Source organism: Notamacropus eugenii, chromosome 1 (genome assembly GCF_028372415.1).
Source record: "Notamacropus eugenii isolate mMacEug1 chromosome 1, mMacEug1.pri_v2, whole genome shotgun sequence".
NCBI classification, from domain to species: Eukaryota; Metazoa; Chordata; class Mammalia; order Diprotodontia; family Macropodidae; genus Notamacropus; species Notamacropus eugenii.
This window is the reverse complement of record NC_092872.1, coordinates 9,720,394-9,741,654: the sequence shown is the minus strand read 5'-3', so window position 1 is coordinate 9,741,654 and position 21,261 is coordinate 9,720,394. Positions and strand designations below refer to the sequence as shown.

Sequence of the window (21,261 nt, the reverse complement as noted above, 5' to 3'; positions counted from 1 at the left end):
TTTGTATAAGTAGTAGAGTAGGTATGTAGGTCAGTAATTCAAGGCTTTCATGACCATTTTTTTCGATATTAATAAAGTCAGATTTTTCTCTATAGCTTTGCTATTTTCCTTTCTCTCAGATAGCTTATATATGAGCCCTTCAGTGTCTTCAGAATCATAACTCCTCCAGTATGACTCTCCTCTGTATATATACTTGTTCCAACCCAGCTGCTTTTCCCATCATGGCTCCCTTTAGTCACCTTGAGGACTGAAGTTCTGTCTTGTTTCAAGAAAATAGCTTCTTGGAAAACTTTTTCCCAAATCTTTTTCATTTTTCTTAAGTCTGTAGTATTTTCATTTTCGTCTTAAATGCACTTGGGAAGACTTTGCTCAGTTCGTCTTGCCCAGATTTTACAAAATGATTTTACCTTTCATTATTTTCCTCTTTTTAAAGAGGTACTCCTGTTCATAACTGTCTATCTTTTTTGGGTAAAATTTTACAGACAAGTTTATATTCTAGCCCAGTCTTTTTATTTTTAAATTTTTTTTCCAATTACGTGCAAAAACAATTTTTAACATTCATTTAAAAAAATTGAATTCTAAATTCTCTCCCTCCTTTCCTTCCCTAGGCAGGCTATTTGATATAGATTATATATGTACAGTTATAAAAAATACTTCCAGTAGTCATGTTGTGAAAGAAAACACCCCTCCAAAAAAAAAAAAAAAAACAAGTTTTAAAAAGTATGCTTGGATCTGCATTTGGATTCCATCAGTTCTTTCTCTGGTGGTAGATGGCATTTTTTCATCATAAGTTCTTGAGAATTGTCTTAGATCATTGTATTACTGAGAATAGCCAAGTTGATCATCATAAAATACTGCTGTTACTATGTACAATATTCTCCTGGCTCTGCTTACTTTCCATCTGTTTCATGTAAGTCTTTCCAGGTTTTTCTGAAAGCATCTTGCTCATCATTTCTTATGGTACAATAGTATTCCATCACAACCACATTCCATAATTTGTTCAGCTGTTTCCCTAATTTACGGACATCCCCTCAAGTTCTAATTCTTTGCCATCACACAATGAGTCTCGCCCAGTCTTGAGTTAGGCGGCTGCTTCTCTCCATTTGGCAAGTAAGTTAGGCATTTACTGACTAAGACACTTTCTGGGACTACTTTTCCATCTCACAATTACCTGAAAGATATAGAGAATCTAATAATATCTCATTGAACTTAGTGTTGATTATGAAAAACCATTTGATTCTATAGAACAAAATGCTACCTTATAGGCTCTTTTACAGTAAGATATCCGTACATCAAGGTAATTCAGGATTTCTTGTAAGGTTTTATAAAAATAATATCATAAGAATGGAAGAGGCAGATGGTAATCCAGGATTGGGATTTGTACTCATGATCGGCTGAAGGAAAGCAGGGCAAGGGACCTGAGGAGAGGATAGTGTAGAAATGAGTTGTTCACCAAATGGGAAAGAGAGGAGAGGGTATCCGGTGCAGACGCTGTGGAGTTAAAGAGAACAGGTTATTGTATTAGGAGGCCTAAGGCATGGGCCAAGATGGGATGACAAACAATTAAGGTCAGATAAAGGAATTTCAGAGTTTGTGAATGAAGCATTAGAATCCTCATGGATAATGTTGACATCAAGGATATGACCTCGTATGTGTGTGGCTGAGGTGGAGTGAAGAAGTAGATTGTAGAAATTGAGTAGATTGAGGAGCTAGAAATTAGGCCGTTAGAGGCGAGTATCAGTATGTTGGAGTCCCCTAGCATGCAGGCAGAAATTGGGGAAGAGAGAGAGACTGGAGCCTAGCACCAAACTGTTCCAAAAACATCTGGCAGCCAGCTTCTGGATTGAGGGATCAGTTTGGTAGGAAGGACAGGCTGCTGAGTGGTAAAAGGAGAGTCTGGAAGTGGCAGTAAGGAGCAGGGAGCATTCTAACTTCTCCACCATGACCACTGCGCTGGGGATTCTGGGAAAAAATGTAGCTAGTACTAGAAAGGGGAGCAGGTCAATTGGAGTGAGTATATATCAAGAGGGAGCCGGGTCAGTGCATGCTGAAGGGTAGAATGCCTGTGGGATAGGCATGCTGGAGTCTGGCACAGTGAAAGAGACAGGCAGATTTGGAGTATGACATTGAGTGGGGGGCATTCCAGTTCAGGAAAGTGGGAATAAGGGAATGGACAGTTGGGGATAGGCACAGGGATTTGAATATTGACAGCCAGCGCTTCCTGATCACAGGGCTAAGGAGAGTACAAGGGGCTGGGGCAGTATCTGTGTTAACCATTGAAGCATGAATCTAGGCAGCTGGTTGCAGATGTTCATTGAGGAAGGCACATGATTAGTCATACGAGACTTGGTTGAAGGAACTACATGATATTTGGCCTGGAGAAGAGAGAACTCAGGGAGTGCATGTTAGCAGTGTTCAAGTATTCAGGGGACTCTTGTGTTGAAGAGACCCAAAAGCCAAAGCTGGGAGCAATGGGAGAAACTTGCAAAGAAGAAAATTTAGGCTTGATATTGGGAAGATCTTCCTAACAATTAGAGCTATCCGGAAGTTAAAATGAAAGAGGGAGAGAGGGGAGGGGCAGAGGATTGGAGATTTTCAAGTATAGTTTGCATACATCTTGTTGGATGGGTCAAAGTAGGAATTTCCAGCTCTAAAATTCTGATTTTATTTAGTACCGCTTCCAAAGAGAAGAACTAGGAAGTAGGTTTTGACTCAGAATTAGGAAGAATTTAGTCATAATTGGAACTGTCCAGATGTAGAAGTAATGAATTCGTTGGCATCATTTGAGCAGAGGCTGGAGAGCAGCCTTTCAGAGATGTTGGACATGGGCTAGGAAGTCTGACTCATAACCTCAGCTTGCCTTCCAACTCTTCATGTTCGTGAGCCTAAAGGAGGTTCTGAGAGGGCCTGGAGAGGATCACTTAGGAATGTCTAGATACCAGAACGTGGATGTTGGGCCATGTACCCAGGCCTTGTGGTTCTCCCAGGTTTTTGGCCACGTGCTGGGGAGCTGAGGTTGTTTTGAATGTTTTGAATAAATGAGGTGTTATCATTTATCTGTAGAAACTTTTTTAAAGAAAAATGTAGTCTATTGCTACAAAGTTCTTTCCTCACTTATCTAAACTAAAAACTCAAGTTTCCTTTGTCTTCTTACCAAATTAATTTTTTAATCTGCTTAAATTATCTTTTTATTTTCTTTCAGGTAAACTGTAAGAAACAAGGAATGGACACCCAGCTGTTCAGTCCTTTGTTGGGGGAGATTGCTGATATGGCATCTCTGGAATCTTCCGGTTTATATAGTAACTGGTCAGTTTATGGAGATGACATCAGCCCACCCACTGCCTTTCAAGACTACGCCAATAAAAGGTGTCCAGTACATTTATTGTTTACGTAGCCGTCCTCTCAGAATATGAAGTTCTTCCCACCCTCTGGATCTCATTATTTGCCAGACTTGTGTTTTCTGTTTCTACAACGTCATCTTAACTCAGAGGACCCCTCTGGAGCCCGGACCTTTGTCACCTCTCTCTTGGTCTGTTACAGAAGTCTCCTCATTGGTTTCCCTATTTCCAGTCATTCTCCTTTCTAAATCAGCCTTCATAGAGAAACTTAATAACTCTTTATTGTTAGAATAAAATGGAAGCATCTTGACTTGGCATTTAAGGCCCTGCATGGTCTAATTAACCCACTTCTCCAGTCTTAAAACTCCTACCATTCTCTTTCATGTGCTCTGTGTTCCAGTCAGACTGGACAGCTAAGCTCCATGTGCCATTTTCACGTGCTGGAGCACATTTCCTCCTTCCCCCCCAGGAGCTCCCAGAATCCTTCTCGGCTTTCAGTCCTCCCTTCTCTTCCTGGGGTTCCCTGACTCACTCTCCCTCCTTAAATCATTTGGTATTTGCTTGTCTAGGCACATGGTGTGGAAGCTCCATGAAAGACTTGCAGCTGGCTTTCATGGTCTTTCTAAGTCTTCTCTCGTCCAGGCTCAACAGCCATGTTCCTTCAGCCAGCCCTCATCTCTTGTAGTCCTGAGACCTTTGTAACCTTTGAACATCTTGGACACCATCTTCTGGACACACTTAAGCTCTTATTCGTCCCTTCTTCAAGTGTTTTTCACAGAATAAAACACCTAGAACTGAACATGGTGTTATAGATCTGGTAGACTTGGAGAAGAGCACCGTAGGACCAGGGTGGTTTGGGTGGGAGCTTCTCTTAAGCTTTCTTTGACTGCTGTGTCAACACTCAACTTGACTCCAGTAAGACTTGCAGAACACTAACGCCCCCAGCTCTTTTTTTCACTGACACTGTGGTCTGCCCCTTCTTATATTTGTAAGGTTGATTTTAACCCCAATACAGGTGTTTACCTGAATTTCTATTAAATTGCATCTTTCTTCATTTTGGCCCCTTGTTCTACCCTGTCAGGACTTTTTGGGCTTCTGACTTTGTTGTCTACCATGTTAGTTGTTCCTTCCAGGTTTCTGTAACCTGCACAATTAACATATGCAAGCACTGATGCTTTTCTGTAAGTAATTAATAAAAACTTCAAGCAGCATAGAGGACAGGACAGATACCTAAGGTACTTTATTAGAGACTTACATCCAAATAGATCGACCTGTTTATGACATTCCTGTAAATATTGGAAGATAGTGCGGTCTCTCATGGCTTTACCATCCCGATCTCTGTCTAGTTATCGGCCTCCCACTTGTCCCATAGAAGTGTTGTGCTTTGTCAGTAGTTTACAAAAAAATGTGGTGCATATTGAAATAAAAGTAATTGGTCGTTAATGGTGGGGTAAGGATTGTGTTTGTGAATTATTTCTCAAAATTATTTGGTGGATATGTTTTCCAGGGCACAAATCAATTTATCTTACTCTAGAAATGGCCCTGACGCATTTGGATTGGTTTCCGAAATTTTGGAGGAACCAAATCACCCAGAGCCTGTTCCAGACTGGTAAGTTGATTCAGAAGCTCTTTTGCATATTATAGAGAGACTTTCTGCATGTTCTTTAAAGTAATCATACTGACTTCCTCTCAAACTTGACTGAGGGCGACATCCTGGGATATGAAGTGGAAGCATGCGGCTTGTCTTGTAATTGTAGTATTTTAGTTGTAGCATACTTAGAAGGATGGCGATTATTATTAACTGTGATCTCTGTTATAGGAATTCTTTGTCCAGAGTCCTTCCTTCCACGTGGACACCTGACTTTGGTAATGATGGCAATTATGTAGGATATTCTCTCAAGAATTCTGTTGAAGATTTTTCAAACTTCATTGAAACACAGAATTTCAGTCAAGAACACTTTCAGACATCACCTGATGTAGAGAACTTGCAAAGTGCATTTCATGGTCTTAGATTGGTAGAGTCTTGGCTTTCTCCTTCAGACCATTCTAATCAGCTCCCTGATAATCTTTTCAGAAGCACTTACCTGGATAATTCAACTGTTAAAACCAATGCTCTTATTCAACCAGAAGAATTTCCTTTGCACAAAGAAGAATTCATTCAAAATGAGACTCATTATGAGAAAATGAAATTAAATAATGATTATGAAAAGAACTGTTCTGATTTTAACTCTTATTTTCAAAGTAGATGTAAAGATAGTACTAGTATTCAGAGGGAATCCTGGGAACCTGATAGAGCAAATGAGAAGATGATGAAAATTAATATCCAGGAACAAATGAAGTGCTCTGATGATTTGGGCAGTCTGCTTGCTGATCCATATGCATTTCATGAAAGCCATTTGCTTCCTAAAACAGATGAAGGTATACCTTCTCAGCAAGTGCCATTGTCTATCCCACCTCCCCTGTGCTTTGTCAAGCAACCATTTCCTGAAGAAAATTTGTCAGCAATAGTTGACAGGAAATCCCAGGAAACCAGCTTACCAAATGATCCCAATTTTATGGCCAACTTTGAAGATAATGGATGCCAATTTCCCATAAATTCCAACGAAATTCCCATGAAGCCCTTTGACTATGATTTGTCTATAAATACTGCTGTGCAGAATGGAAACTGTCAGTCATTCTTCAGAGAACATATTTGGGTGGATAGTAACATGTTAAGTCCAGTTCCTGTGGAGAATTCTGCATTTGTGAAGCCAATAGCATCAGGCTGTCAGCCTTCTTCTGGAGTTTCAGTCTTGTCTGGTGGCTCTCCCATGCCCCAGTCTTTGATTTCTCCTTCATATTATCCGCAGACACCACCAGTACCCTTTTTCAGGAAGGAAGGGAGGTTGCATATGCCAAATGGTGTTCGTGATGGTCTGAGGTTTCCAAATTTTGATACTGAAAATCAGAAACCAAATATGCAAACAAGATGTTTCCCCCATGAGCCATTGGCTTCCAAGGATCAAAATTATTGCAAAATTCCTGCCCATTTGTCATCTAACTGTCTGTTGCAGCAGAATGCTGCTAGTGAATGCTCTGATAGATATAGAGTCCACAAAAAACAGAATCTAGATGATAGAAAAGGGAGGAGAAACTTCATTCCCCAGCAAAGTTACATAGGTCAGAATCGTCAGCAGTTTAATATTTTCCGAAAGAAACAAGAAAAGAAGAGTGTTAACATGTCAGATTTCATCAATCCTTCCTTCCTTCCTACTTTCCCTTTAGGGTCAGAACTTAAACAGAATCCTAATTTTACCTTATTTAACCCTTCTCCCTTTATGCCAACAGCTAACTTTACTTTCCCACCGTCAACATTTCCCTTTACAGAGCTTGTTGACGTTTTCCATTATGGTGGTCTTAGCAATTTGAATCCTTTTGTTAGCAATTTGTTTTGTAGGGAAGTAACACCACCATACTTTGCCTTTCCACCACCTTTCAACAAATACCGGCCACCAAGAAGTCGGAGTGGACCTGCTAATGAACTTCATACCCAGCTGGAGGAGTGCTACGAGCAGTGGAGAGCTCTGGAAAAAGAACGGAAAAAGGTAATGTGGGTCTTACAGTGATAGACAGGAGTTCAGTCTGGTTGTGTACAAATTGGAGCATTTCACATCATGGTTCTGCTATCCAGCTACACAACGATGGGGAAATAGGAAAAAAATCAAATAGATTTCCCCGTGTCAAGCTGTATCTGCTAAGATAGATGGTGAGTGTGTGATACTTCTTTGAGTTTTTCCATTTCCATGACAGTTATATATTGTGATTGATACTGGACACATCTTATTATCGATATCTATTTATATGTGATAAATAGATGTGTGTGTGTGTGTGTGTGTGTGTGTGTACACACACAATATCTGTCTATATTGTGTGTGATTTTTTTTTTCTCTTCAAATCTCATACTTCATAGATGTTTATATTTCTTTAGACTGAGGCAGATCTTGCAAGAACCTTTCCAGGAAAGAGAGTCACTAGTTCAAATACCACTCCTGTTTCCCGACTTCCTGCCAATCCTTCCCGAGTAGATCGATTAATTGTGGATCAGTTAAAGGAACGAACCAGAGTGAGTGCATGTGTTCATATTGATCAAGTGTGTTTTGCAGTAGCTGTTACATGTGTTGAGTTTAAAATGTTTAAATATGTTTAAAATCCTACCAACTAAATATGTACATATTTCTTTTAAGGTTTTGACTTTACTAAGAAAGATGGAAAAGCTTCGTGGTAGCCCTGTCCATGAAAATATATCCATCACTCTGGAACGTCACTTAGAAGCCATTCATGCCACTCAAGCCAAGCGAAAAGATGAGCTTACTAATGCCGCTAATCCCCCACCACAAGGAATTCGTTATAATAATGAAAAAGGTAAGTGCTCCTGAAGTTTTTAATCTCTTGGGGGAGTGAGCTGATCTTGGAATTTTGTCAGTTTAGGGAGATGCTGAGATGAACTTGCTCTCCCAGGTCAGATATACATTTTACCATTTTAGAGAGTTACCTGGGGCACTTTTGAATGAATGAAGCTGATTGGATTGCTTCTGCATAATTGCTTTTTTAAAATCTGTATCTAGGCCTTATTTTCTAATAAGTGGCTTATTACTGAAAAGTAGCAGCAAAATCCAGGAGAGGAAAAACCTAGAGAAAAATACTTAAGATGGGCCTAAAACAGATAAGATGAATATGTTACTATTGTTAGAAACACGCTTGACACCAATAAGGTATCAAGGAAAATTTATTACAGCAGAGTTCGGAGAAATTGAACACTTTGGCCAAAGCGGGCCCCTACCCTCTTTTCAGGAGGAGGCCGCGGCTGAATACAGAAGCGAGATCAGCTATGTACTGTTAGTTCATGACAGATCCTCCCACCAGGAGATGTATTGGTCCATTCTCCATAGGTCACCATCTTCTCTACATACCTGTTACGTAACCACCTGTATTATAATTTCCCCTTCCCAAACGTTCCAAGATAGGGACCCATGATCAGAAAGTAGAGGGATAATTTTATATGGGGTGTGTCTGCTTGTATGCATGAAGTTCATTAAGCAAGTGCAGTGAAGAAAAACCTTCCCCACGTAACTCTAGGTCATTTTTCTTGGCTTGTTCCAGCTAGCTGTACATTTGGTTCCTTTATCAAAAACTTTGTAATTTTCTGAAGGCCACTATCTGTCTCTTGATTGGTTAAGTCCACGTGCTGTCTGCCAGCCTTCTTATTTATTATCTGACTTATTCTCAATGACTTCATCAACTAACAGTAACTTACTGGGGAAACTTAAGTTTTACTGCCTCTCACGCTGTCTTGTTGAAGTCATTCTTTGTTCTTTTTACAGGACTTGGGATTTCGTTGGTATAGGGAACTTTCAGAGGGAGACTCCTGTTGTTATTGTAGGAGGCATCTAAGTGGTTCAGTGGGCAGAGTGCTGGGCCTGAAGTCAGGAAGACCTGAGTTCAAATCTGGCCTCAGACATTTACTCGCTGTGTGATAGTGGCCAAGTCACTTAACCTCTGTTTGCTTTAATCCATTGGAGAAGGAAATGGCAAACTAGTCCAGTATATGCACCCAGAAAACCGCATGGGCATATTGGTGTGCTATGTATGGCCTGCTGGGTCAGGAAGAGCTGGACACAGCCAAGCAACCACAGGCCATTTCCAAGGGAAGACTCCCTCTGCCCAGGCACGTTGGCAGCTCTAACGCAGCTGATCGTTTGGGCAGCAGCAGGGCACTGAAAGGTTTCATAGTATGTATTAAGGGTAGTACTTGAACCCGGCTCTCCCCTTTGTTAATGTTGAGCACAGGGATCATTTCACTGGTAGCTACACAGTTGCTACGGAAATGGAAAAAACCAAATGGAATGGAGAGATGAGTGTTTCTCAGCGTTAAGCTCTATTTGCCAACGTATATTTTAAAGAATCATCTAATCCGATACTGAATTTTATTGACGTTGATTATTTCTCTTTAAACTTAAGCAGGTCTTTTAAGAAACTTTTCAGGAAAGAGGGTCTCTAGCTCAAACTACAGTTTGTTCCCTGAGTTTTTTGAAAGATAGAATCACCTAGTATTGCAAAGAAAGTTTTGTTTAATTCAAGGAGGTGGAAAAATAGAAGAGGGAGAAATTGAGAATGAAGGGGAATTCGTTTACAACAAAATGAGTGTTTCAAAGGACACAGTCGAAGTAGCTTGTATAAAGGTGACTAGGATAGGACTTGGGGAGGGGTAGGTCCAGCTGGCTGGGTGTGAGAGGGTAGAGGCTTGGCCCTAGGGTTGTAGTTCTGGGTAACAAGGATGATGGAGGGGATTGAGGAGCTGAAGGATGGGCTCCAGGGATGTCTAGCCACAGGGGAAGAGGAAGTTTCCCCTTCACACACTTGTTCCATTTCTGTTAGTGATACCACTATTTCTTCAGGTTCAAAAATATAAACTTTGGCAGACATCATCTCAAAAATCTTTACTGGCTCTCCACTGCTTACAGGATAAATAAAACTGGAATTTCTAAACTTGGCATGTAAAGCCCTCTGTGATTTTTTACAAACTATTTCATCCATATTATCCTCTACCCTGCATTAGAGAAATTAGGCAGCTGTCCCCTGGCCACAGCACAAGTTCCCATCTCCAGGTGTTTGCTCAAACCTTTCCCTTTTCTGGGATGAACTTTCCTTTCTTTTCTGGTGATGCTTATCCCTCCTTTCATTCTTCTGACTCTTAAGCAGGAGGAAACGTTGATCATTCCTTCCTTCCCTCTCCATTTCTAGACCTGTGCTCTGTCTCCAGCTCCCAATAACATCTTCTTTTGAAGTTGATGTCATCTGACTGTATCACCCTCTCCTGAATCTCTCCTGTATCATCTGCTGATCTCTGGGATACTGTTCCACTTTCCTCAGTGCCTTCAGCACCTTTCACGTAGCCTTCTTCTTCATCATTCTCCGTTCTTCCAGACTTCAGTATCCGTGCTGATGACCTACATTCCTATGACCTCAACCTTTATTCCACTTTGAGCCACTCATAGGAGTGAGCACACTTTTAGACTTCACTCTTAACTTGAAACTACTATGTCTTTCCCATAGTCCCATTTCTGAAACTACTTTTTCCAAAGTTATTGGTGATCTCTAAATACCAAATTGAGTGGCCATTTCTCCCTATTCATCCTTCCTCACTCTGTCTTTTACCCCCTTCTCTATACTTTATCTTTGTTTTTGTGACAAGGCTTTATCTTGGTTCTTATCTTACCTGACTGCTACTTCACTTTCTCTGAAATGTCATCCAAGTTGCCTGGGGCACAACTACCATAAGCATTCATTCCCCAAGGCTCTGTCCTGGCTTCTCTCATCACTGTACTTTTTCCTTAGTGATCACTCACATCAGCTACCACGGATTCCATCTTCATGTCTTTGCTGCGGGGACCTCAGATTTATTTGTCCAGCCCTAATCTCCTAACCTCCAGATTCTCATGTTCAGCTGCCTGTTGGATATCTCAGCCTCGATGTCTCCTAGACCTCTTAAACTCAGTGTCCACAAGTGAACTCATAATTGTTCTCCCCAAACCCTTCTCCCCTTCTAAACTTCCCTATTCCTGTCAAGGGTACCACCATCCTCCCAGTCTCCCTGGCTCACAACCTTCCAGTCATCTTTGACTCCTCACTTTACTCCCTCCCTGCCTCATACCCCATATGTTTTCAAGTCCTAATTTTCCCTTTGTTCCATCACTCACTCATGCCTCCTTCTCTCCTTTGACACCGCTATCCCTCTGGAACAGGCCTTTATCTTATAGTACTGAACTATTGCAAGAGCCTGATGGTGGGGTTTACCTGCCTCAAGTCTCTCCCCACAATAGTTCATCATCTAAGTTGCTGTCGGGTTAATCTTCTTAAAGTAGAGATCTGATTGTGTCATCCCCCTATTCGAGAAGCTGCAGTGCCTTCCTGTAACCCCCAGGATAAAAAAAAAAATAAAGTCCTTTGGTATTCAAAGCCCTTCATAAACCCCCATCTCCTCCCCCTGCCCTCCTGCCAGTCTTCTTACATTGTACTCTTTCCCCCAGTGACCCTGGCCTCTATCTCCTGCTCTGAGCATTTGCACTGGCCATCCCTCACACCTGCAGTGTTCTCCTTGTCTCTGATTCCTGGTGTCCCTGAGATTTCAGCTAAAATCCTACCTTCTCTAAGAAGTCTTTCCTGACCTTTTTTAGTGCTTGTCTCTTCCCTTGAGGACAGGGACGACTTTTTTTCCCCCTCTTTGGATCCCCGGAATTTACCATAGGTTCTGACACACAGCAGGCACTTAGTAAATGCTCGTTGATTGCATTCTAAAGCTTCCACTTTCCCTAGCTCTCATCTGCCTCTGACTCCTTCACCTGCTTCTTCTATGCCTGAATCCCTTCTATTTGTGACTTTCTTTTCTCAGCACTTTTTCCACTCCTCTCCTACCTTGCTTTTTCCCTTGTGGGTTTCATGTGCTCCGTGTTTTCAGTTACCTCTTCCATGTGGATCATTTCCAAGTCCATTTTATTCAATCACACTGCACCCAGTGGTCCAGTCCTGAGTTTCAGCTCCATGTTGGAACACCTCTTCCCTTGACATGTCTCAGAGGGGATTCGTTCTGTTTTCCTGCAGACCTGTCCCTCCCCTGACTTGCCTACTTCTTTTGACAATCTCATAGCTAAAAAGCTTAGAATAATACATTTTGACTTTGCTTATCCCTGACATTTGAAGCCCTCTTGGTTCCATGTTTGTGATATCTCTCACATTTTTCTCTTTTCCATACTCTAAACCATCCCCAGCTGCTTCCTGAATCCTGTAGCATTTAATTTGCATCTCCCACGTGCTTCTGTTCCGATCTGCATGTTTGGTGACTGCACGTGTTTGATCTCTCTGCTGGATGGAAAGGCTGTTCAGGCAAGGGCATGCTTCATCTTTGTCTTCCTGCCCCCTCACAGTGCCCTAGGGACAACGTGCACTCATTCAGAATTTGCACTTTACTTTCTGCTTTCTCTTTTGTATCTAGACCATCACCAGTTTCTGGTGGGTTTTTTTCCTTTTGAAATGCCTCCCTGATTCATCCTTTCGCCACTGCTGAACTCTCCCAGCCTGTGGTCCCTGCCCCTGCCCTCTCCTGTCCTACATGTGTGTTTGTCACACCAAGTGGAGCTAAACTAACAGCTTCCATTGTTTCATCTCCCCTACCCAGGTTCCCACTGTGGGTCCCTTTTGTCTGGTTCGTTAGGTCTCAAACTCCAGTGCCTGTTCTTAAGATTCTTCATAATCTCATTCCCCCCACCCTGGTTTTTCCCTTTCCTCTGTGTACACCATGTTCATTCTTAGATGTCTTTGTGCAGGTTCTTTCCTTACTTAGATTCTTGTTTTCTCTCCTGCTTCTTAAATCTACCCCTGCTTGAAGGCCCAGCTTAAATAACTCTTTCTTCCACTAAGCATTCTTCAAGTACCCTATCTTAGGTTAGTCTTTCCCTTCTCCAGACTTACATTGTACTTAGTCCTACAGACTTTAGCCCCTAACTAGTCTGTAATTTCCCTGTTAGTTGTGTCTCTCTAATTAGATTTTAAAAGTTCTATGAGGGCAGAAGCTAAAACTGTCTTGTGGTGGGGTGTGTGTGTGTGTGTGTGTGTGTGTGTGTGTGTGTGTGTGTGTGTGTGTGTGTGTGTGTGTGTATGAGAGAGAGAGAATAAGAACAGAGAGAGCAAAGGGGAGGGGAGAGACTGCATCAGTTTTCTCTGTGTATCCTGTTTAAATGCAATGAGAAAGTATGGATTTGTATTCTTGCTTTGAGCACTGTATGGTGTATCTCTGGATCCATGGTTCTGATTGGTGACATCTTTTTTTATCATAGATGTCCTGGCTCTAGCCTTGGTCATTAAAGAGCTTGGCTCTGCAACACGGAAGACACGGACTGCTTTGTGGTGTGCGCTGCAGATGACTTTGCCCAAAACTTGCTTCAGCCTGCCTGTGAAACAGGAAGAGATTGAAAGGGTGTTACAAGAACTGTGTCCCCAAAATGCTAGTACCCAGGAAAAAATAATTGCAGCACATGAAAATCATGGAATCGAAAAGGGAAGCAAAGAGCACAAAGTAGATTCTGGAGTTGTTGCTTAAGCATCCTGGGGGCAAAAGCACTTTTTTCCAATTATAAGTGTTTCCAGGTTCTCAAAAAAATAGTTAAAAATAACTAATGAATGCATCTTGGTTACTGTGTTTCAGAATGCATATTTCTAAAGGATAATGTGTTTTTTCTTATAATATTGCAGTGTATTCTCTGTGAAATATTGTATCGCTTAGGAAGATGGATGTAGCTGAATATTTCTTTGGTTCTTTCCAATCCAAAAGTAACTTTCTATACCTTTAACCATGAGCTGGGGAAAGGATACTAACCTTTGTAACTGACGAGTCATGGCAGAGTCTCTGAAAGTGGATCTTCCTCAGAAGGTCTGCAGAGGGCTTTTGAAAGGTTCTTAATGTCATTTGGGTGCCAAAGCAATCTGAGTTTTTAAATATGTTTTTGCCCTATTGTACAGAGCAGGAAATGGAAAGTCTTTCTCATTTTCTCTAAATGGGTTAATTATTTAAGCTGCAGTGACTTAATTTGAGAAAATGTTTCATGTGATCATGTGGTTGATACAGGATTTTCAGCGGGATCATGATCGCAGCCGAATTTCCACTTTACTGGTCCCCAAGGAAACAGGGACTAGGAGGTTTTTATAACTTAAGTAACTTGTTAAAGTCACCATTAACAGGTGGATTAAAGTACACTCAGGATTGGGAATCACATTCACTAATTCCTTACGATGGACCTTAAAGTGGCTGTTTAACTTAGTGCGCACTTAATCTGAAGCGTGGCTATACGTATTAGTTTGGGTACTGTAATTTCATAGACATTCCATATTTATTTAATGTTTATTTAATATTCTATTTTAATAATATGATATAGTGGTTTGTTCCCCTGTCCCCCCTTTTTTTGGTTAAACTTTCCTAATCAGATTTAATGATTTACTCAGGAAATAGATTGTTATATGCGTCTGTATAATGTTGCTGTGTACATGTACACGTATACACAGAGGTGTGTATGTATCTTTGTGTGTATGTTTGTGTATGTGTGGTGTTCCCAAAGTCTTAGAGTCATTCAGAACCTTAATATGCTTAAAACTGCATTAAGACTTTGGGGACACCCTGTGTGTAGATGAACACATACAAAATAAAGCTCACTCTATACTAGGTTACCAAAGTTGTTTAACTGATTTGTTTTAGCATGAAAAGTCATATATCTTAACTAGTCCCTGTACCGTGACTTAGACAATCAAAGTGTTATCTGTTATTGTGAATATACAGGATGAGAAATTAGAAAGAAGTCTTGTCTATTTATTCTAATTAGGACCATTTTGATGCTTTAACAATCATGACTTAATGTTTTGTTTTCAAAATGCATTAAAAACCAAGTCATGTTCATAGAGATTAGAACATTGGTGAGATCTGGTGGTAGACCCTGCAGTTTTTTTTAAAGTTTGAAAAAGAATTATGTTAACATGTGGAAAGATTTAATAATTACTGTACATAAAAGTTCTCCATAGGTCTTCATAAATGGGACACTTTATGAATCCATGCAATAGTTTTTCCATGTGCTTTGACACACAGTATAGTTTGGGGTTTGTGAATATTTCCAAACCAGATGCTGTGTATTTAATAACTATGCCACTGCTAAAGGTAATCAGTCTTGCAGGATAGTTATTTGTGGACTAGGGGAATGTAAAATTAATTATGACTTAGAGTACAATTTCAAATACAATTTTTGAAGTTAAAAACAATCTTTCCAGGTATTTCTGAGCATAAATATGAGCAGTTTTTCAGTCTTGATCCAAATTTTTTAAAAATGATGTTGAAGAGAAGTATTATCATGTCGTCTTTATAGTTTTCTGTGTGTCTTTGTCCATGTTGTGTGTGTTGTGTGTGTTTGTGCAGCTTATTTGCACTATTTAAATAATTTCAGAAGGTGACTCATGACACAAATGAACTATTAAGTATTCATTGTTTACGGCATTTTACTTTAGGATGGAATCGTTCTTGAATACGTAGCTAGAAAATCCAAAATTGAAGAAGCAGTGATTTTCCTTTCTGTCCCAAATGCCATTTACAGCATAATTGTAATCAAAGCTGGTGAATGTGTGAGCAAATTAGTGCTCAGTTATGTTTGTGGTTACTTGTTGAAGGAATGTGGTCTCATGTCATTGTAATATGGTTAATGTGCCTTTGTAGTCTAACTTTTTATAAATAAGTGCATTCTTGCTCCCACCTTCTATTGCTATTTAAAAATACATTTAAAGAGATGATAGCATATTTACTTTCACTATAACACCGAGCAGATTGGCGTTGCAACCTCATTGTGTCTGGTTGTGAGCTCTTTATCCAAGAGGGGACACTCGTAGACCCCATGCAGTTTCAATCAGCTCTTACCATGTTGTCTCTCTATGCAGCAAGGTGGTGAATATGCATGGTTAATGGATATCCTTTAACTTTTTGAAGCTATAATGTACTTAAGAATCTTTAGAGTTAGTGACTGACCTTTAATACTCAGTGACCCACTTTTGGAGTACTGGTAACTGCAGGATGGTCTTTATAACTCACTACTCAATTAGCAATAAGCTAGCATAGAATAAAATTTACTCTGGATTTTCATTGTATAGATAAATGTTTGTGTTTGTATATTAGGCAGTAGTGTGGAAAAAGAAACAAAAGGAGTTCTACCTTCTGGTTTTTGTCTTTAAGAGTAAATTAAACTGAAACTTAGCATGTTCTGAATTTCTGTTAAAATGAAAAGATGATTCACTTAAACTGAAAGATTTTCTTGGGAATGTCTTTGCTACACTCTATTCCTCCTGCATTTTGAGGATTGCCATTTACTCGGAACAGGAGTTGTAAGAAAGTCATTTTAATTACCTTTAAAAACAAAGATTTCTGGTGCTTGGACTTTAGAAACTGAGCTTGAATTCTCTTATGCATTTTTATAAGTTAGAAATGAAATATCCAGGATATTCTTATGGTGACTAGTCATAAATTTAAAGATTGAACCTCTTTGGAGCAAAAGCTCTGGTAAATCTGTCATAAAGCCAATCTAGCAATAATGCCAGGAAATGCCTGGCTGTTGACTTGAGGTTTATTCTAATGCCTGTGATTTCATTCGTCTGGAGACTTCATCCAGTAATACTGTTCACCACCTTGCCTTGCCTTCAGAGATGGTTTCATTAATTGCTCTAGCCAAAAACTTCCTTCCCTACTGATCCACGTTGGGATGAGGAGACTCTGCATGTAGCAAACCTGATGCCTCCTGCTCCTGTGCCCATGGGCATCTCCCACAGCTGCTCTTGTGCCAGTTGATGCCTCTTCCGAGAGCCCAGGGGCACCTCTGCTTCCTGAGGAGGCCTTGGAGCACAGCAAACAGTAATGAAGGAGGACTACCTCAGAAGGAATGAAACTTATAAAGGGTTCCCATGAAGCAGATTATCTCCTTCTTGGAGAAATGCCCGTAATGGAAGAAATTGGATTTGCCAAGTCACATATGTATCTGTAAGAGTATGTATGTTGGGATGTGAAATCCTTGGCTTCCAGCTCCAAAGACCTTCTAGTCCCCCAGCCCATGATGCAGCGGCATAGTTAGATTGAAGAAGACTTTTCTGAAAAAACTTAAGGAAAAAATGTGACTTCTCCCAACTCATGAATGGATTTCTTTCTCTAATTGTACCTTGCAATGATGAGGCTTTTTGGTTTTTTCCCTCTTGAGCAGCAGTTCTCAAGGTATGGTCTGGGGTTCATCATAATGCCCCAAGACATTTTAATTACTACTCTGGTTAACACCAGTAGATAAAGTCCACTTAAACAGAAGCTCTTTGGGGTCTCCAGTTGTTTAAAGAGTGGGATGGGTGTCCTGATGCCAAAGTGTTTGAGAACCGCTGCTGGAAAGCTTGACCAGTGTTGCCTAGAGGCTTTGAACAATTTTTAAGAACGTTTCACCTTCCTGGGATCTTCAATTTAGGGCTGGAAGGGATCATCCGTCCTGGCCCCTCACTTTACAAGGGGAGAAAACAAGACCTAAAGAGGTTGGATGATTGGCTCCAATCATTGGCTCGTGAGAAGCAGAGAGATGATGTGACCTTGGAATCCAGACCTCCCTCACCCACACTGTGCTACTTCCTGGCCTCATGGTGACTGCTCTCTGTCAAAGCCTTGGGCTCCCTACGATCTTGATGCGCCAGTAGGCATCTGGGCAGCTCTTTCAGTCCCACTTACTAGCATTTGGTTTTTTACAGTCCACAAGTCAAATCAGCAAGCATTTCTGAAATGCCTATTGCACTAGGTGCTGGGGATAGAAATCCTTGCTTGCAAGCAGCTTTTACTGTAACGGAAAGACATGTATACGTAGGTGTTCGTGTACATGTACTGCTAGATATCTATGTCCATAAATAGAGATGTGTGTGTATTTAATAAAAGTAGAGGAGAAAAATCTGCCCACAAAATTGTGTTGTAATCGTGAGATTACCTTTTTCCCCTTCCACATGCATGACTTAATAGCTAGCTTGGACCATCAGCATCGCTCTTCAGTTCCTGGCTGTGTAATAGTTTCACCTGGGGAGTGTGTGTATGTGTACGTGTGCGTGTGTGTGTGTGTGTGTGTGTGTGTGTGTGTGCATGTGCATGTGCACATTAAAAGCAGACTAGAGCAGGAGTGGTAGAGCCATCAAGACAGCTGCCTCTCAGAGGCAGGAAGACATGAGTTTAAACCCTGCTTTTGACACACACACTGGCTGTGTTGTCCTCGGCAAGTTGCTTCATTTCTTAGTGTTTGAAGCAGCTCTCTGAGAGCTCTGACATGCCAAGAGATTGCCAGCTTGCATTGACAGGAGGTTCCTCCTCGGAAACTTCCTATGCCAGATAGCACATTCTGCCTTAGAGGCAGAATGCAAAACAAAAAACCAAAAAAGGTCAAAAAACAAAAGAAAGCCATGTGTGGTGTATGGGCCATGCTCCAGTGCTCTTTGGGCCGTTAGCGATGCTGGTGTCAAGGAAAAGTAAATTGCAAGCTTCTTGATCAAGTAATCAATGGAAACTGGGCACCAAGGCTTCTCCCTGTTGGGAAATTGCATTTGGGGTGTTTGGAGAGGTGGGAGAGGGTTTTAGAGGTTACCTTGGCCAGATTGCACTCATTTTATTTGCAGAACAAACTTTTAGAAGCTATGCATGTCATAGCTTCAGGGCTGGAAGAGACATCAGAGATAATCAAGTCCTCATTTTCTAGACCATGGGCTAGAGTCTAGGCTTTAAACCCAGGGCTTCTGAGTCCAAATCATGTTTATTAAGTTATATATGAAGAGAGAAACAGATCAGTGTGAGGAAATAAAAGGAAAAAGTGTTTTGTGGTACAGCTTTTGATTTCCATTGGTCTCTATGTACATTAATAACTGAATGACTAGCCCCATAACCCTCTCCTCCCCCACCAAGAAAAAATCAAGACTGTTTCTGGACTATGTGGAAAAATTGTTTTTTATTTTTATGACAAATATGAAGATTAGATGTGATGTGTTATTTGTCATCTTTTACACCTCTTTGGTTAATCCTATTTGTTCCAAATAGATTTTACTCTTGAAATATATATTTTGTAGCATATTTTGAAACTGAATGTTTACTTTGCACTAATGGAAACATGAAAGTATTTAACACAAAAATAAGGTATAAGATTTGTCATCATCTCCTTGTGTTATTTTTTTCTTAGAAGAACCCTGAATTATGTTATTGAAATCTGAAAAAAAAATCTTACTACTTCTACCTCTCCTTACTGTTTTTTAAGGAAGTCCTCATGCTATACTGAAAGTCCCCTCTATTCTGATTACTTTAGGGGTTGTTAAATGAATATCCCTTTAGAATGATCTTAGTATGTGTTCCCTTGCCCATTGTATCCTTTAACCTTGGTTGGATACATGCTTTTCCATTTGGAGCCTCTCATCTTAATGAAGCCTTATTTGAAAAAATATAAACATAGTATGATACAGCATGTGCTGCAAATGACAGGCTTGAGAAGATCCTGTAACTCAAGATGGGTTGTTGTAATCTTAGCGCATTTCTTGTCAGATTCAGCTGTGTTCTGGAGGTTCTGCACCTGGCTAATGCAGTTTTTTTTGGGGGGTGCGTTTGATTTGGATATTTGATACCTGTTTATTGTTTATCTGCTGTTGTTTCTCATCAGATTTTGTGAGAGTATCACAGAAATAATCTGTTCCTATTAACTTGGCAATCCTATATTAAAGTATTTCATATCATTAAATTGCTTTGATTTTTTAAAATGGAAAATAGAATTATATTTAAAATAAGGAAAATCAAGAGAATAAAAACAATTTAGAGAAATAACATCATCTTTTAGGTATTTTTCTTTTCCTCCAATTCATTTTAAAAATACCTTCATTTTGAAAACATGGAGGCAATTGTGATTGTGAGGGGAGGGTTTCTAAGGTGTTTATAGTTGGTGTTTTACAGATCCATGGTATTTGTGATCTCAGTGACAGGAGATATTCCCTTCATAATCTCTGCTCTCTCATCTTGGATGATTTTTGGCCATATCTTCCCATAAATCTCTTGTAGAGAATCCACATGGTGCATTGGAGGCTTTCCTGAATTTTTAAGAAAAAAAGAAATTATCTATATCCATGGGTTATCCATCCGTTAGGTCCTCTTCCCTTTCTCCTCTTTGATTTTATCTTATACCGTTTTTAACCACAGACTCTTGTTGGTAACATCCTGGAGCCCGCCTTGCCCGCAGTTCACTCCAGGACTTTTTGATTCTCCTGAGATTGTGTTTATAAATAATTTAGTTTTCAGAAAATTTTGTCTGTTTTAGGCCTTACTAGTCTTCATTGTCTCGTCTTCATTGTTAGTGCACTTTTTGTGCACAATTTGCCACTTAAGTACTGTATTTCACTGCATAATCATCTCATATTTTGGGGTTTTTTTTCAATCCAAAACTTGGTTTATAACCTTTCATCGCATAGTATAGTTCTGTTCCTCATGCCACTTAAAAGGTTAATAGTAGCAACGTATTCACCAGTGGCATGTGGATATGCATTTATCTCTTGAGCCAGAGCCAAATTCTCAGCACTTTCACATTGTTAGTATATTTCCGAAAGCCAACTTGGTGTGGTTTGTTTAGAGCGCTGCAGCACTAACCGTATTGTCACTCGACCCAAAGAAGAACCAGAGGCAAAAGGGGAGCAGGCAGGCAGAACTGCCGTGAGTAAGTCACATGATGTGGTAAGACTTCACCTGCGTCTTCCCCTGCTGCCTGATGTACAGTTCATCTGCCAGTGATACAGCTTAGTAATAAAATGATTTTTAAGTAACACTGGCACAGTTAAAAAAAAAAAGGGGGTTCACATATTGGTCACATCCCACTTGTTTTGCAAAAAAAATAGGCATAAAATCTGTGACAATTAGGCGGTGAAATATTTGGGGACTACTATTCTTTGGTCTCCCCAACTAGGCTATAAAGTCCCTATGAAGTACAAAGCATTGTTTATACTGTTGTATTCTCCACAGTGCAGGGAGGGCGAGAAATGCTGAATAAGTACCTACTTGTCAATTCATTGCTGAGTATATGTAAAGATCCCTGAAATTAGGACCTTTTTAAAAATACAAACTAGCTAAAGAAATAGTCTTGGGACTATATTTTAGAACTTCTTGAGAAACGATACTTTCAAGAATCGTGTCCCCCAAAATGAGAGTGAGCATTTTATCAGCATTTCATTTTATTTGTAAAACCAGAGATGGAGAGGCAAGTGAGCTTGTAGCTGAAACTGGAAGAACACAACGCAGGCTGATCTACACTATCCATTCTCATCAGAGTGATAGTGGCAG

At 40.3% G+C, this 21,261-nt stretch overlaps 1 protein-coding gene across 3 annotated transcripts in view; it reads left to right on the top strand.

Moving 5' to 3' along the window:
• The window catches only part of LOC140533300 (meiosis-specific coiled-coil domain-containing protein MEIOC-like), a 32,710-nt gene extending 18,114 nt beyond the window's left edge, over nucleotides 1–14,596 (top strand). For 2 of the 3 annotated variants that reach the window (XM_072652866.1, XM_072652876.1), the window contains exons 3-8: nucleotides 3,203–3,366; nucleotides 4,846–4,947; nucleotides 5,158–6,922; nucleotides 7,306–7,440; nucleotides 7,562–7,739; nucleotides 13,208–14,596. In XM_072652866.1, coding sequence (XP_072508967.1) covers nucleotides 3,203–3,366; nucleotides 4,846–4,947; nucleotides 5,158–6,922; nucleotides 7,306–7,440; nucleotides 7,562–7,739; nucleotides 13,208–13,470 — 2,607 coding nt within the window. In that variant the 3' untranslated portion in view covers nucleotides 13,471–14,596. The remainder of the gene's footprint in view (nucleotides 1–3,202; nucleotides 3,367–4,845; nucleotides 4,948–5,157; nucleotides 6,923–7,305; nucleotides 7,441–7,561; nucleotides 7,740–13,207) is intronic. The other variant, XM_072652887.1, reaches the window with a different exon arrangement.
• Nucleotides 14,597–21,261: the final 6,665 nt, after the last annotated feature.